The sequence below is a fragment of the Mytilus californianus genome, unplaced genomic scaffold (genome assembly GCF_021869535.1).
Source record: "Mytilus californianus isolate M0D057914Y unplaced genomic scaffold, xbMytCali1.0.p SCAF_2, whole genome shotgun sequence".
NCBI lineage: Eukaryota > Metazoa > Mollusca > Bivalvia > Mytilida > Mytilidae > Mytilus > Mytilus californianus.
In genome coordinates this window covers 78553424-78571224 of record NW_026262668.1, presented here as the reverse complement: position 1 = coordinate 78571224, position 17801 = coordinate 78553424, and the positions used below count along the sequence as shown (strand labels likewise).

The window sequence follows — 17801 nt, the reverse complement described above, 5'->3', positions numbered from 1 at the left end:
GTATGATATCCGTTTCCCTGTTTTAAAAGTTTTTTGGTAATAAATATATTATAATTATTGAAATCTGAAATGTCACTGCAGAATCAGCATATATAGTGAGTAAATAGGATTATATCTTTCTGTAGTTCCTGTATGACAGACCTTAAAGGTGTCTTAATTCTAAGTATAAGGTACTTTAGTTATTGCTTTGATATTAATATTTGGTATTAACTTTACTCCTGACAGCTAATTAAGATATTTTATCAAAGTGTTTTAAAAGGTACTGTAAACAAACTGATTTGTGATCTAATTTGTTTTTAATGTCACTAGGAATGCTCTATGGAATTTTCTTGAAATATTGTATTTTGTCTATAACGCATTCTTGTCCCGTCAGAAATAGCAAGGAACATAACAAAGGATGGTGGATGGTCGTCTTGGCAACCATGGTCTGACTGTTCTAAAGATTGTGGAGGAGGAACTCAACATAGGAAGAGATCATGTGATAATCCACAGCCAATGGGTTTAGGAAAAGACTGTTCAGGTCATTACATAGAAGCTAGGCAGTGTAACATACATTCTTGCCAAGGTAATCCTTTAGATTTCAACCTTGTATTACAAATACCAACAGGCAAATTAACCCATCCATGAATAAAATTCCTAGTACCAGTGAAAAGTTCAAGATACCCCAGTTTTACTAATTTACCGTTTCTACCTAGTTGCCATCCTAAAATGTAGAAAACATCAATGTCCTTGAATGTATATAGCTATTTTCCAAAAAAAATTTGTAGCTATTTTTTTATATATTTTACATACTGATAATTGATTGCTTTTTATCTATATCTATACAAAGTATTGAAATTTTCAAGGTTTATGGGGATGTTGGTCAGAATATTCCGTATGTTCAGCTACATGTGGACATGGAAGTCATGTCAGAGTGAGACGATGTGACAGTTCTGTTCAAGGAACTAAATTTCTTTTTCCTTGCAAAGGACATGACACTGATTACAAACCATGCACAACTCCCCTATGTAATGGTAAGAACAGACAATATAATATAGTTATACAGATACAGAATTAATTTGTTCATTTGTTTTTTATTATTCCCTTGTAATAAGTAGGCACATTCAGTTAGATATATTGATAAAATGGAGAATAATTATTTTGAGTTGATGCTACAAATCTATGCAATTACAGTATATTCAAATAGAAAGAAAATTACAAGTAGTTTAGCTGCATGCACAGCATATAGGTAATTTGTTACCGTCACTTTTCATTATTTAGTTTGTGATATTTAAGAACAGTTTGTAATTAAAATGATTTCCAAATGTCCTTCCCTGATGATTAACAGATTGGATTTGATGTCTCCAGTTTCCTATGAAAGCCCCAAAAAACATAAAAAATTCCAAACAAAAATGCACCACTACGTACCTGAATGAAATAAGATTGTAAAAGATTAGCCAAATGAGTCTATGACAAACAGAATACACAAATATTTCACACTAAGAGGCGTTTTTGAAACAGGACAAATGATACTTGATAAGATATACACATGGTATACACAGAAATATCAATAAATCAAATACCTTTATTTGTTGTTCAGTCTCAGTTCTATATTTTGATCATCACTGGAAAGCCTCTATCAATTGGTTGGAGAAATCAAAACTACAGCAAGGTTAAGGTTGCCCCTAGAGTTTATGTTACCAGTACAGTTTTATTGATAATCATTTGAAATGTAAAAGGATATCATATATGTATTTGGTAGCTTGATAGGGATGATACAATGTTCTTCTTATAGCATCAGCTGGTTGGAATCACTGGTCTGATTGGACTGTGTGTGGAGTAGAAGATTTACAGTATCGACACAGACAGTGTCAACTTGAGCATCCATCAGATGAGGAATGTCAAGGTCATAGAATAGAGAATAGAGGATGCGAATATATACCATTCAGTTAGTACTTTTGGATACAGTGAGAAATGTACAAGGGCATGGGTTCTATCATAACAATTCTTTAGAATACATTACCATATTAATGATCAATTTCTGATCTTTAAAATTTGTAGTAATCTTTAGATAGTGAGAGAAAAAAAAACAGAAAATCTGAGCTATTGTAGATACTGTCAATTTCTAAAACTAACAATCTTTTTAATGGGAAAAAATACAGCAGGATACACATTGCAATGATTAAAACTATTTTTGTGTGTAATATTACCAATATTACCAAATAAACTGATATCCCCTTGTATTTAAAGCTTGGAGTATGAAGTTCAGATAATTTTAAAGAAATAAAAACACTTAATTTCAATCTTTATTTTAGTTCAGAAAGTATCTCACACTGAAAAATATAATTTATTTTACATAAGATTCATTGTTTTTCCACTTTACCAGTATCTTTCAATAAAACTAACAAGTCCTGTTGGGTTTTTGGACACTTAACAGTTACTGGCAATAAATAATGATAATGATTGGTTTCCTAATAAATGTATATGGCAAAAATTGGGTTTATAGGAAAACATTTGCATAACAAAAACAAATATATTTTGACAAAACAATTACTGCATAACTATCCTAAACTTGTTTAACTCTTTGTTCTTTTGTCTCATTGTTAATCATTCCACATCTCCTTATGTTTACTCTATGGTAAATCATTATGAAAGAAAGCATAAAATGGTAGCTTTGGTAAACAGATAGTAAGTATCCCTTTTAGTCTTCAATCATAATTTGATAATAATCTTCCCATAGGAGTACTGGTTTTTGTAGAAAATGTGTAATTAATTCTTGCCTACAAAACATTTGTCTATATTTCAGGAATTGGTGTAGCACCTATTAAAGAACGAGAAGAGACAGAGAAAACTTACTCTTTGTTAAACCTGATTGTTGTTGCATCAGGGTCTTTTATTTTTGGCATAATGTTGACTATTGGGTTGTATTTATGTGTTAAAAGTTGTCGCAGCTTCAGAAAATTTGATTTAGAAAAAGAACGAAAGAAAAATGAACAACTTAATAATGGAAAAAGGAAATGTGGATCAGTGTCATCACAACTAAGTTTAGATTTTTTGACAGTTAATAACAAAGTGTTTCATGTTAGTTCTTTACAGATCTCAAAACAAGATAAATTTGTATCGAGTAAGAATTCATTAAACTCTTTAAAAAGAAAGGAAGCAATGCAGACAGATTTGCAGTCAAATGACGGGTAACATTAACAATCATTGATCATGTGATTCTCATTACCACATCTTACCACATTTCTTTTATCATCTTCAATATTTAGGAACTATACCTAGCCAATAGTACTGAAAGTGATGTTAAACACCAACAATCAATCAATCAACTCAACAATATCAGTAGGATTGTTGATATGAGTAGAATGGTAGATTTAAGAATAAATGTAAATTGGTGTTTCTGACAGTGTTGTGATCTATAAATGGAAAGACTTTCATTTGAACCGCCCTGGTTGACAGAAATAAGCAAAATACACAGGTAAGAGTGGTTCAAATGAAAGTCTTGCCCTATCAAAGGTGATTTCAACCATATGAGTTTTTTTCTTCTAATTTGTAAGTTTGTCTTGGACCAGATTATAGATGTGATTTGTCATTGATATTGAACAATTATGTATATAAGAACAATTTATTTATGATTTTAGTTATTTTTATACGACCGCAAAAATTAAAAATTTTTTGGTCGTATATTGGTATGACGTTGGCGTCGTCGTCGTCGTCGTCGTCGTCCGAAGACACATTGGTTTTCGCACTCTAACTTTAGTTTAAGTGAATGGATCTCCATGAAATTTTACCATAAGGTTCAATACCACGAAAGGAAGGTTGGGATTGATTTTTGGGGTTATGGTACCAACAGTTAAGGAATTAGGGGCCAAAAAGGGGCCAAAAATAAGCATTTTTGTAACTTCCAGACAATAACTTGTGTGTAAGTGTATGGATCTCTCTGACATTGTACCACAAGGTTTCATATCACAAAGGGAAGGCTGTAATTGATTTTGGGGGTAATTGCCTCAAAATTTTAGGAATTAGGGGCCGAAAAAGGGGCAAAAAACAAGCATTTTTCTAGTTTCATGACAATAACTTGTGTGTAAGTGTTTGGATATTTCTGAAATTGTACTACAAGGTTCCATATCACAAAGGGAAAGCTGGATTTGAGTTTGGGGGTAATTGCCCGAAACGTTTAGGAATTGGGGGCCAAAAAGGGGCCAAAAATAAGCATTTTTCTAGTTTCCAGACAATAACTTGTGTTCAAGTGTATGGATCTCTCTGAAATTGTACTGCAAGGTACCATACCACAAAGGGAAGGCTGGTATTGAGTTTGGGGGTGATGAATCATAAGGGGGTTCAAAAAATTTGGGAGGGGGGATTGTTTGTTTTTCTTTTTTTTTTTTTTTTTCCTTTTTTTTTTCTTTTAAAATTTTCCATTTTAAGTTGGTTATTTCTGATTAATATTTAAAAGCAAATAATAATGATATGGTAGGAGATACACACCAAACAGGATGTGTAATTATTATATAATAAATATTGTGCAATAGCAAGAAATTTTCAATTGCACAGTATTGCACAATAGCAAGAAATCTTCAATTGCACAGTATTGCGCAATAGCAAGAAATCTTCAATTGCACAGTATTGCGCAATAGCAAGAAATATCCAATAGCACAATATTGCGCAATAGCAAGAAATTGTCAATTGTACAGTATTGCGCAATAGCAAGAAATATTCAATTGCACAGTATTGTGCAAAAGAAGATACTTCGTATAAATTGCTTATTTCTTGATCAATTTCAATGGGGTTTTATTCTTGAATTCTTGGGGTTCTTTAATATGCTGAATCTAACCGTGTATTAAGTTTTTGGATTTTGGGCCCCATTTTTAAATTGGTCCACATTGAGGTCCAAAGGGTCCAAAATTTAACTTTGTTTGATTTCATCAAAAATTGAATTATTGGGGTTCTTTGATATGCCGAATCTAACCGTGTATTTAGATTCTTAATTTTTGGTTCCGTTTTCAAATTGGTCTACATTAAGGTCCAAAGGGTCCAAAATTAAACTTAGTTTGATTTTAACAAAAATTGAATTTTTAGGGTTCTTTGATATGCTGAATCTAAACATGTATTTAGATTTTTGATTATGGGCCCAGTTTTCAAGTTGGTCCAAATCGGGGTCCAAAATTAAACTTTGTTTGATTTCAACAAAAATTGAATATATGGGGTTCTTTGATATGCTGAATCTAACCATGTATTTAGATTTTTGATTTTTGGGCCCCGTTATCAACTTTGTCCACATTGAGGTCAAAAGGGTCCAAAATTAAACTTTGTTTGATTTCATCAAAAATTGAATTCTTGGGGTTCTTTGATATGCTGAATCTAACCATGTATTTAGATTTTGGATATTGGACCATAATAGGTGAATGTCAAATTTAAAATTTGTAAGTTCTTAGACCACATTCATTCTGTCTCAGAAACCTATGCTGTGTCAAATATTTAATCACAATCCAAATTCAGAGCTGTATCAAGCTTGAATGTTGTGTCCATACTTGCCCCAACTGTTCAGGGTTCGACCTCTGCGGTCGTATCAAGCTGCGCCCTGCGGAGCATTTTATTTATTATTGTGTATATTATTTTTTAATTTATAAGATTTACTGTACTATTATCTAAAAGTCTTTGGTCATCATTTAGTGTATCCCATGAAAAGATTTAAATACTCACACAATACACAACACATGTACCACTCTTAAAAATCAGAATCATACCCAGACCAACAACATGAATATCAGGAAACATCTATTTCAAAGGTATTTTGAATTATTTAATGTAAAGGTGGTATATTATTCAGCCTTACACTTTGCTTCAGATAAGATTACTTACAACACTATAAACAATACAAAACACTTATAAACAATTCTACAAAGAGAACCTCTAGTCATTTATTAAACAGCCAGTTATGAAAGATAAAGAATTTGTCAGTTATACTCCAGCAGTTATAATTGATTCATCTCAGCCAACCAAGACTATTACATTTATGTTGTAAATAGTATTCTGTTTCATCAGAAGTTTTAAGTAATGGATTTTTGCTTTCATATAAAATTATCATTAGAACTAAAAGTGTGATTGAAACAATATTTGCTAATTTTCCTGCTTACTTTTTTGACACATGAAGATATTCAAAAATATTTCAAAATGAATATTCTGTTTTATTCAATTTTTTATATGAATTATCACAACAGCTTGCTAGATGTATTAAAACTCTTGAAAAAAAAGCTCTTATATATATATATGTATCATAAGTTGTGAATAGTTTCATATTTCTATTTAAATAAACAATGCAGATTTGAGATTGCCTTATGTCATATTAGAAAACAATTTTAACATGACTGTTAGCTTATCAGACTTTTTTTTGTATCGTTTGATGAAATTTGACAACATCATTTTGGGTGATGATAAGTGATTATATTCTTTTTTATTCTATTGCTTTCCTAATGTCATCTCTGTTCACATATTCATAATCAAAATAAAACAAAAATTGTGTATACATTTTTAAAAACACAATTGTGATCAAAATTGAATATAATATAATCAACTTCCGAATGTGAATTTCAAAGGCAGTATTCAGCATAAGGAGGCACAATTATATATCAATTTGAAAAAAGCCAAATTTTATAAGCTCACCTGGTCTAAAGGTGACTTCTCCTCTGAAACAACTGGACCAATTGGAACTTGACCTCAATCAAGCTTGGGGTATCTATTTTAAAAAAAGTTGTCTAATGATTCTGCCTGCCAAACAAACTTAAATAGGACATAGGGGTGAAATACAAGAGTTGTCTATTATCTTGTAAACCATTATATATTGGGTTAAAATGTCGATATTAGAAGTGTTCAGAATGTCAAGATTTACCTGTACGGTACCTACTGTTCCTTTTAACAAAGACAGTCTGATGATTCATTATAGGAGGTATTGCCATTAAATGACGATTTTGGGATTTCGCAAAGGACAGGTAGTCTGTGCATTTATGTTTCAACAGTTGAGAGTACACGATGTTGATTAGTGGTACTTTCTCGTTGTCTGGACAGTTACAGGTGTCTTACTTCGTATTATCTGCTACAATGGCTTATCCAGTTTTCAATATCTCTGGTCATGCCATACCATACAAATCGATCTCTTAACTATTGAAAGTGTCTTGTCATGGACCTGATGTCCCATGTCATCGTGTAGTGCTGTTAGGACTGTTGTAATACAGGATTCTGGTAAAACTAGTTGATTCACATGCTCTTGGTCTATGTTGGTCACTCTGAATAGTATGCCTTCTTCAAGAATTTGCTTGTCAAAGTTGTAGATGAACCAGATGTTGCATGGCTATATATTTTGATGGTGTTTTGATGGCTTTCTATGTTCTTGGACCCAGTACAATCATTTTTTCATTACTGTGCTTTCTGTAAAGATGATCTTTGAACTTCTCAGTGAGAGCCCATTTCAAAGCGAGGAAGTTAAGCTTGGAACTATAAAAAAGTGTCATACAAGTGGGAGGTTTAGCTAGCTATAATACTAGGTTTAACCCATCATTTTTTTCTCGGAAAATCCCTGTACCAAGTAAGGAATATGACAGACATACGCTACAGTTCTTTACTTGGTTTCTTATTTTTAATAGAGTACAGCACCAAGTTCTAGCATAGAGGCGCCAGAATGCAGCTCAAAAGGTTTGTTATAACGTTGAAATCCAAACACTGGCGGCTTCTGTAGTTGAGACTTCAAGTGGTTGAATGCTCTTTCTTGTTGTTCACCCCAAATCCAGTTCGATGGTTGTTTCGAGTTGGTCTTAGACTTGAATTGCGCTGGCATTAGATCTGGTATAGGCATGAAGATTTTGTTAAATTACAAGTCTTTCAATAATAACTTTTTTATGATAACTAACAAATCCGAATAAAACTCTTTCTTGTGACGTTGCTTTTGGCCAATTATAAACTTTCTCTAACTTGGCTGGACCAGGCTCATTTCTATTCTTAGAGACTATGTGGCCTATGTATTTTACTCAATCTTGAAAGAAGGTGCATTTCATGGGTGACAACTTCAGTCCACTTTCTTGTTATCTCTGTAAGACTTTCTCAAGACGATCAATGTGTTCCTCATAGCTGTCAGAAAATATGATAGGTCGTCTATGAATATGAATCAGATGTTGAGATGAAGGTCGCCTTTGAACTCTTCTATTATCCTCTGATATGTTGCTGGTCTGTTGATAGGTCCAAAAAAGGGAGATTGAACTCATAAAAATCTTGGAGGTCCTACTGTAAAGGCTGTCCTCTGTTTAGGTGATTCATCATGCTTTGCTTGCTGATATCCATACTGCAGATTAAGTACGTAATAACAGCTGTTACCGCAAAGAGCGCCTAAGATCTCTTCGCCCCGTGGAAACGCATAAGACTGAATCACGTAAGGTCTGGTTGTTTAGTTGTCTATAGTCAATGCACTTTATGGGCTTCCCTTCTTTTTCCTACAAAGGACAACGTTAAATGACCGCGGAGAATGTAAATGACGGATGATACCAGCTGCCAGAAATTGTTGAAGATGTTTGCAAACTTCTTCAAACATTTCAGGTGGTTTGCATCGATTTCGCTGCTTAAATGACCTTTTGTCCTTCGAGTCTATTCGGTGGTGAACTCTTATCAGCGTGACCAATGTCGATCATACTGGAGTACTAAAGACATCTCTAAATTGACGAAGACGTTGCTTTCCCTGTTGTAACTGCTCATTGTTTGGTAGGTTTTTTTGGTAGACTAACATCATACAGTATATCATGGTTGTTGGTATCTGACGTTTCAATGTCAGGAACTGGTACTGGTTGTACCTCACACAAGACTTAGAGAGTATTTTTTTCAGCCTGAAAGATAATTTCATATTTTGTCTTTTTTATTCTTTTAAAGAAATGATTATATCCACACGGTTCACGTCTATATTTAGGCATGGTGATTAAAACAAGAAAAAATATACACATATTACTGTACTATAATAGAAAAACAGAGGGTATGGGTATCCATCCATGACACAAAATCAGTACATGCACAGCAAAAAAAAACACAACAAACTTTTATTGCTGTTCTTCATCTCAAATATAAGTAGGTTTTCTAAGATAAAATATCATTTTATTAATAATTATATATAAGGCACAGACCATTCATGTATTGTGGAGGGGGGAGGTTTTGTTTCCATAAAAAAATAATGGCCGGGGAAAAAACACGACATTCAGTTTAAAAAAAATGCTGTATGCATTGAAGAAAATCGCCTGTTGTTAAATAAAGTCCGAAAAAGACTGTCACAGTCTGAGAAAGACGCATTCCCCAGAAACCGTATACAATGTTAGTGTTTAGTAATAAAGACGTATCTCATATCGATACTTACATTCTTGACACTAAGCATCTATTTTTACATATTCTTTTAAGACCGATTTTAGTTGGTAATTTCTTTCCTGATCAGAAGATTTCACTTGTTAATCGATCTTGATCCTGTAGTATTGCATTAGAAACCAATAAATATATTCGTATTAATTCCAATCAGCATGTACATGTACATGTAGTTTACATAAATGATTTGGATATAGACATTACACAAAGGTGTCAATATTTACACACCCATCGATAAGTTGTCATAAATTACACATGTTAAAGTTTGGGTTAATTAACGACCAGTTGATCGAGGAAGTAAAATCAAGCTGTGTCTTGATTTTCGATCTAGATATCTAGATAAGCAGATACAGTAGCAATAAAACTATGCTAGAAAATGTTTTGGTGACCCCGACTGGGGGGGCACGTGTCCCCTGTGCCCCCCGGTAAATCCGCCACTGTAATTTTAGAAGGTGTAATCAAGTTGTTCATATAGCCGTGAACGTTTAGTTGGTCGTTGGTAACGCAAGTCGTTATGATTGACATCAACAGTATGAAGTTCGTACCAGGAATGAGATTTTTTTATCGTAATTTTTTCTTGAGCAAAATATTGTTTTCATCTCAAAGGAATTACATATTTCAATTGCATATAATGGTGATATTTTTTTTTTACTGTCAAAGAACTACTTTTACGGTCGTGGCTTTTATATAACACTTTATTTAAATTCGTTCAATGTTGACGTGATGTTTATTTGGACCATTTATAATTAAAAAAAAACGAAACTTGATTGGTAGCATAATACTCAGTAGTACTATAAAACTAAAACCATAAGTGAGCATTTGCTATGATGAAAACGAAAATTGAAAATCCTTGTACGTTAAAATTGACAGATGTAATGGGCATACTATTAGTTATCTTGGTGTAATCAGGGGTGTACGGAATTTTCCACACCCCTGACATGTTACACCGAGATAACGAATTTATTTCTTATGAATCGTTCCTTTACTCATTTTTAAACCGGGATGTACAATTGAAAAATGCTAATGAAGAATTCCCAGTGCAACAATTTTTCAACACCGATATTGCTGCGCATTGTCAAATATTTTTTTTTTTTTTTTCTTTATTTTCAGGAAATTTGGAAATTGTTTTGTGTTTTTCTAATTTTGGGGAAAAAAATGGGTTACACTAAAGACCTGAAAGTGAACCTGAAAAGACCTGAATAGACCTGAATAGACCTGAAGATATACGACTCAAATTATTCAAATTGCAATAACTTTTTTATTATTCAATGGAATTTCCTCAAGTTAGAATTTTATTAAATGTTAATATCCATATTTCATTAAAATTTTTTAAATAAGAAACAATTTTTTTATGCCAAAAGTTGGACCTGAACGGGGGAAAAAAAAGACCTGAACGGACCTGAAAATCTATGGTCGGACTTATTCTAACTTCAATAACGTTTTTAATATTCGATGGATATTGTTCAACTTTAGATTTTGTGAAACTAAAAGTTCAATATAATGATAATATTAAAAAAAAAATATACGAAAAATATCGTTGGGGTGTCAAAACTCGGACCTGAACGGAGAATAAAAAATCTGAATGAGCCTAAAATTCCGCTAATATTACATAGTACTTCAGTGGTTGTACTATGTAACTCATTGTTGAAGGTCTTATGGTGACCTATAGTTGTTAACTTCTATGTCATTTGGTTGCTTGTGAGAGTAGTCTCATTGGCAATCATACCACATATTTTATATTCATATTTTATGTTTGCGACAAAACTCGGACGTGCTGAATGAAAAATGAAAAGTCCTGAATGAACCTGGATATATATAGTTAATTCAACATAGCTTATAAAACATTTGCATTTTCATTCAAGAAGAGTCAAAAGTAACATGTGATAAAAATATTTAATTTTAATATGCATAAAATGAGCTTGCATTATCGTTGTTATCAGTTACACATTATTACATAATTATACACAATTAAAACACATTATACATAACAATGAAAACACTAATTGAAACAAATGATAATACAAATCTAAAAAGTTTAATCCTTTAATTTCATCAAAATTCCTCGTAAAAATACTTAAAAAAAAGACTTTTGTTCATAAAAAAAACTTAGTGAGTCAACACACTGTAAAAGTGTTAATATTGAATAAAAAAATATCTGGGGTTAGAAAAATGTGTTTACATACTGTAAAATTTTCAATATCTTAATATATAATATATATATAATTAAGAACATATATTTACATAACAAAATACTGTAAAAATATATATATAATTATATACAGTACACAATACTATAAAACATTAAAATGCGATATTATTCACAGTCTACGTTAATCACATATATATGTACTCTTGCTCTAATTTAAAAATATGTATATACATGTAGTTAAATACACTGTCTATGTTCATCACAAAACCAATCACTACTAACTCCTGCACAAGTTTGATGGGTCCATTTGCTACACTTAACTCTTCCTCTTCTACCTTCGCATCCTATCATATTTTCGTATCGATCGGGCTTCCCACATACGCAGATACATTCAATCTTTCTCTGGTCTACTTTCACATGAATGTCAGAAGAAACGTCTAACATCTTAGGAAATTCAATAAGATATCCTTGTTCCAAACAACTTACAAGATGAGTTCTCATTGATTGTTCGTCGTAATCTATCTTTAAACGAGGGTTAAAATTTTGATTCACACAAAATTCCATTAAGTTAGCCAGAGCATATAATCCACAGTCATTTCCATTAGGTTGTTGTTGCACTTCTGGTATTTTCACGTTGAAGCTTTTCTTCTTATCTCCATATATTGCAGCCAACTGTATTTCTAGACTCGCTGTTATAGTGTGTAAAGAGTTTAGACTGTCTAGAACGTGTACTGTGGTGTCTCTTGTTTGCTGAAGTGACGTAACCCAGTGTGATCTGCACACACGGAGCTTTTTTTTGCCTGAAATGTTCCAAATTCGTGAGTCCAACTCTTTGTATTTTTCATTGAACCTCGGTGCCAATGTAGTTGCCTGAAAATAAGAAATTCCTGGAAATTGTGTTTGTACAATATCGGTACAAGTGTTAATGATGTCTGAGCAAAGCCAAGTATTAGTATATTAGTAAGTATCTTTCTTTTTGTGCTCGAGCGTAAGACCACTTACCCATGGTGTTTTATCTGAAAATGTTTGCATCGACAGTTTTCTCTTTTTTACTGGTAGTGGGCATGTACTTCGAGGTGAAATGGTGTGTATGTCTGCTTGTTTGTCTGCAAAACGTAGTCGCTTTCCTGTACATGGAGTTTTTACCGTAGGTGTTTTAAGCTGTTTAGGTGTCCTTGGTGACAAACTAATCGGGCTGCAAGGAGGAGATGAAATTTCTGTCGCGACTGCCTCAGAATCTGGAGCAGGTACCACATCAATGTCATAGTCATTTGCTCTAGGCTTCTTCCTTCCTGACTTTTTATCGTTCCTTTTTAAATTTTTCCTTGATAACATTCGTAGGTTGATAATTTTTGGTTTGCTGTCAATTTCATCTCCTAAACAACTTTGCTGCAATAATGTGATAGCAATGTGTGGTTGACGGACACTGGCATGTTTCCTTCGGTAAAAGTGTTACGGCGTAGTTTGTTCCCTGTGTTCCTTTCACCATGAAGGCTCGCTGCTGTTGAACAAAAGTAACGTGTCCGCTTTCCACTGCCAATCTGGCTAGAGATTTCTGTGTTAGATCTTTATTCTGCAGAGTTTTCTCATTTGAAACAATTATACCTGCTTCACTTTGTAATATGGTATCTGTATTCGTTACCATTTCGGTGTCAACCGGTTCATTCTCTACGGAATCAGATTGTTTTTCTGTGTCAGCATTCGAGTTTTGCTCTGTAGTGCCATCTTCTCTAATTGTGTCAATCTCTGCCATAACATGTTGCACAATATCGTCTGGTTTTATCAAATGTTTGGGGATTGATATCTCATCTTTTGGAATTTGAGCGTGTGAATACTGTACCCGAAGTGAATAGTTTCCGATCCCAACTAATCCACGCTGAATTTCTGTTGTATAATAGATCTGTAAGTAGAACATACTCAAAACAAAACAATCTACTGGTAACTCTTTAAATTTATTCAATCGTTTGATCACAGCGTTCATGGTCTCACAGGAATTGTTAGTTAATCCTGAAAAAGAATCATACAAATTTGGATATTTCTCAATAATCCACTTGCCACAATGTTTTAATATGTCTTTTTCAACTTTCATGAAGTACGAGTTTACACCTTGTGACCACTTGCTCACTAATAACTTTTTTCTTTCTTCATAGCCTTGTTCACTGGAGGATCTTAATAGTTCCCTTACGTTAGAAACGTACACTGCAATATTGTCAGAAGCAGCTCCCATTTTCTGTAAATTGAACTTGAAGTCGTTTATTACATGATTCCAGCACATTACCACGTCACAATTTGAAAAGTTCTTCATTATAGCATTAACCAGTCCTGGCTCTCTGTCAGTTACAAATGGTATAGCTTTCTTGTTCAATTTCGGAAATAACGATGCTACAAAATCGAAAAACTTAGAATGTACTTTTTCCTTCTTTCTCCCATGAATCAAAAACGCAACTGGCATGATTGGTTCATCTTCAAAGATTATGTTTCGAAACACTAGCGGTGACACATAAAAGTCACCAAGCTTGAAAGTTGTATCGTAAAAGAACACAAATGGAATATCATCAGTAGTATTCACATCAAGCAACTGATTCACTATCGAAATCATATCTGGTAATAATGGATGTTAAGTCTGGAAAAACAGTAACTTCATGGATAAATCCTTCCAAATGATAAGCCAATAAAACCAAATTATAAATGTCATCTTTGCTGATTCGCTTGTCTTCATTAACTTTTCTCACGATATTTTCCACTTGCTTTACATTTCTTGCATTCAAAATGCCTTGATTAGTTCCAGGTACTGCATGATCACAAACACTTTCTCTATATATAGCCATGGCCGTCTTGTCACGAGGTTGTAATGCGTTCTCCATCCTCCTAAGTACAGATGGAGCTGTCCTAGCAAACTCTGAGTCAGTTTTCTTGCTGTTACCGTGATGGGTCAGAACATAAACGGTTGCATCACCTTCATAATACACCAAAACAAGTTTCTTATTGTCTCTAAAGTAATAAGCAGTTCGCTTGAAATCTAAAGATCCGACTGGTCTTTTTTTCTTTTTGGCGTTGTTAGTCCTCATTCCGGGTAGTTTTATCTTATAAAACTTTTTTTCCAAAATTTTGTCCCCGATTATCACTGAATTATTGCCGTAATTTATCCACTGATATTGGTCACATTTCCAATCGTCTTCATGCTCACTTTTAATTAGATAAAGATCATTTGCACAGGGTTTCATCGGCGGGATGTCCGAAATACGAGATTCATCTTGGTCACATAGAATGTTCAAAATATCACTCTAGTTAAGGGTGTTGGTTGTTTGGTAAAGCACAACTCCCCCACCTTTAACTTGTTGAGTGTTTCGTCTAAGTGTTGTCACCGGTCGTAGTAAAGCCTGAAGTGTTGGTTTTGGTGTTGGTAGTACTGGAAAGACAGCATCATAGTTGGAAACATGTAACTGTGCTGCTGACACTGTAACTTGTTTCTGCTAATAATAATAAAAAAAAATATTTTATTGTGTCACATATTGATTGACGAAATATTAACATTTCACAGTATTGAAGAAAACAATCATTAACCAATCATAAATTTGACTTATGAGACACTTACCACATGCTATGTACATATCAACATAGTTTCACATGAAGAAAATACATCAAATTATCATCAAAAAAGTTTAAATAAGTTTATTAATTTTAAAACATATATATTTTGAGCAAAATGAAAAAAAATCTGAAATGAGTGCTGTTTAAAAAACAATATATATGTATGACTTTAAAATATTACCTGCAAAGCGATTCGGACTTGTGTCTGAAAAGCGTCTCGGTCTTGTGTCTGCAAAGCGTCTCGGTATGGTGTTAGTCTGGTGTGTTCAGCTAGTAAAGCTAATGGCAATGCAAGAGACATTCTGATATAATAACGTTGGAAACTATACTTGTAAGCAATTTGTTGAATATTTTTATTCTGACTAAAAACGATTCAAAATTGACTATTTATAAAAAGTTAGAGCGTTGATCTGAATTCACTGATTATTTGATATATGCTTATATATTTTATTTGTAAAGTTTATAGTTAAATTTGTGTCCGAGCAATATTTAGTTCTTAGAACATACTCACCCCTTCTCTTCCAATGAAAAGTCAGTTAACAACTTAATAATGGAAAAAGGAAATGTGGATCAGTGTCATCACAACTAAGTTTAGATTTTTTGACAGTTAATAACAAAGTGTTTGATGTTAGTTCTTTACAGATCTCAAAACAAGATAAATTTGTATCGAGTAAGAATTCATTAAACTCTTTTAAAAGAAAGGAAGCAATGCAGACAGATTTGCAGTCAAATGACGGGTAACATTAACAATCATTGATCATGTGATTCTCATTACCACATCTTACCACATTTCTTTTATCATCTTCAATATTTAGGAACTATACCTAGCCAATAGTGCTGAAAGTGATGTTAAACACCAACAATCAATCAATCAACTCAACAATATCAGTAGGATTGTTGATATGAGTAGAATGGTAGATTTAAGAATAAATGTAAATTGGTGTTTCTGACAGTGTTGTGATCTATAAATGGATAGACTTTCATTTGAACCGCCCTGGTTGACAGAAATAAGCAAAATACACAGGTAAGAGTGGTTCAAATGAAAGTCTTGCCCTATCAAAGGTGATTTCAACCATATGAGTTTTTTTCTTCTAATTTTGTAAGTTTGTCTTGGACCAGATTATAGATGTGATTTGTCATTGATATTGAACAATTATGTATATAAGAACAATTTATTTATGATTTTAGTTATTTTTTATTATTGTGTATATTATTTTTTAATTTATAAGATTTACTGTACTGTTATCTAAAAGTCTTTGGTCATCATTTAGTGTATCCCATGAAAAGATTTAAATACTCACACAATACACAACACATGTACTACTCTTAAAAATCAGAATCATACCCAGACCAACAACATGAATATCAGGAAACATCTATTTCAAAGGTATTTTGAATTATTTAATGTAAAGGTGGTATATTATTCAGCCTTACACTTTGCTTCAGATAAGATTACTTACAACACTATAAACAATACAAAACACTTATAAACAATTCTACAAAGAGAACTTCTAGTCATTTATTAAACAGCCAGTTATGAAAGATAAAGAATTTGTCAGTTATACTCCAGCAGTTATAATTGATTCATCTCAGCCAACCAAGACTATTACATTTATGTTGTAAATAGTATTCTGTTTCATCAGAAGTTTTAAGTAATGGATTTTTGCTTTCATATAAAATTATCATTAGAACTAAAAGTGTGATTGAAACAATATTTGCTAATTTTTCTGCTTACTTTTTTGACACATGAAGATATTCAAAAATATTTCAAAATGAATATTCTGTTTTATTCAATTTTTTATATGAATTATCACAACAGCTTGCTAGATGTATTAAAACTCTTGAAAAAAAAAGTTCTTATATATATATATATGTATCATAAGTTGTGAATAGTTTCATATTTCTATTTAAATAAACAATGCAGATTTGAGATTGCCTTATGTCATATTAGAAAACAATTTTAACATGACTGTTAGCTTATCAGACTTTTTTTTGTATCGTTTGAAGAAATTTGACAACATCATTTTGGGTGATGATAAGTGATTATATTCTTTTTTATTCTATTGCTTTCCTAATGTCATCTCTGTTCACATATTCATAATCAAAATAAAACAAAAATTGTGTATACATTTTTAAAAACACAATTGTGATCAAAATTGAATATAATATAATCAACTTCCGAATGTGAATTTCAAAGGCAGTATTCAGCATAAGGAGGCACAATTATATATCAATTTGAAAAAAGCCAAATTTTATAAGCTCACCTGGTCTAAAGGTGACTTCTCCTCTGAAACAACTGGACCAATTGGAACTTGACCTCAATCAAGCTTGGGGTATCTATTTTAAAAAAAGTTGTCTAATGATTCTGCCTGCCAAACAAACTTAAATAGGACATAGGGGTGAAATACAAGAGTTGTCTATTATCTTGTAAACCATTATATATTGGGTTAAAATGTCGATATTAGAAGTGTTCAGAATGTCAAGATTTACCTGTACGGTACCTACTGTTCCTTTTAACAAAGACAGTCTGATGATTCATTATAGGAGGTATTGCCATTAAATGACGATTTTGGGATTTCGCAAATGACAGGTAGTCTGTGCATTTATGTTTCAACAGTTGAGAGTACACGATGTTGATTAGTGGTACTTTCTCGTTGTCTGGACAGTTACAGGTGTCTTACTTCGTATTATCTGC

The 17801-nt window shown here is 32.7% G+C and overlaps 1 protein-coding gene across 4 annotated transcripts in view; it reads left to right on the top strand.

Moving 5' to 3' along the window:
• Positions 1-17036, top strand: part of LOC127728230 (semaphorin-5A-like) — a 104891-nt gene extending 87855 nt beyond the window's left edge. For 2 of the 4 annotated variants that reach the window (XM_052235476.1, XM_052235475.1), the window contains 4 exons: positions 374-565; positions 846-1013; positions 1775-1927; positions 2786-3614. In XM_052235476.1, the coding sequence (XP_052091436.1) occupies positions 374-565; positions 846-1013; positions 1775-1927; positions 2786-3174 (902 nt within the window). In that variant the 3' untranslated portion in view covers positions 3175-3614. Of the gene's footprint in view, positions 1-373; positions 566-845; positions 1014-1774; positions 1928-2785; positions 3615-16130 lie in introns of those variants that run through there. The other 2 variants (XR_007994054.1, XR_007994053.1) reach the window with 2 other exon arrangements.
• Positions 17037-17801: the final 765 nt, after the last annotated feature.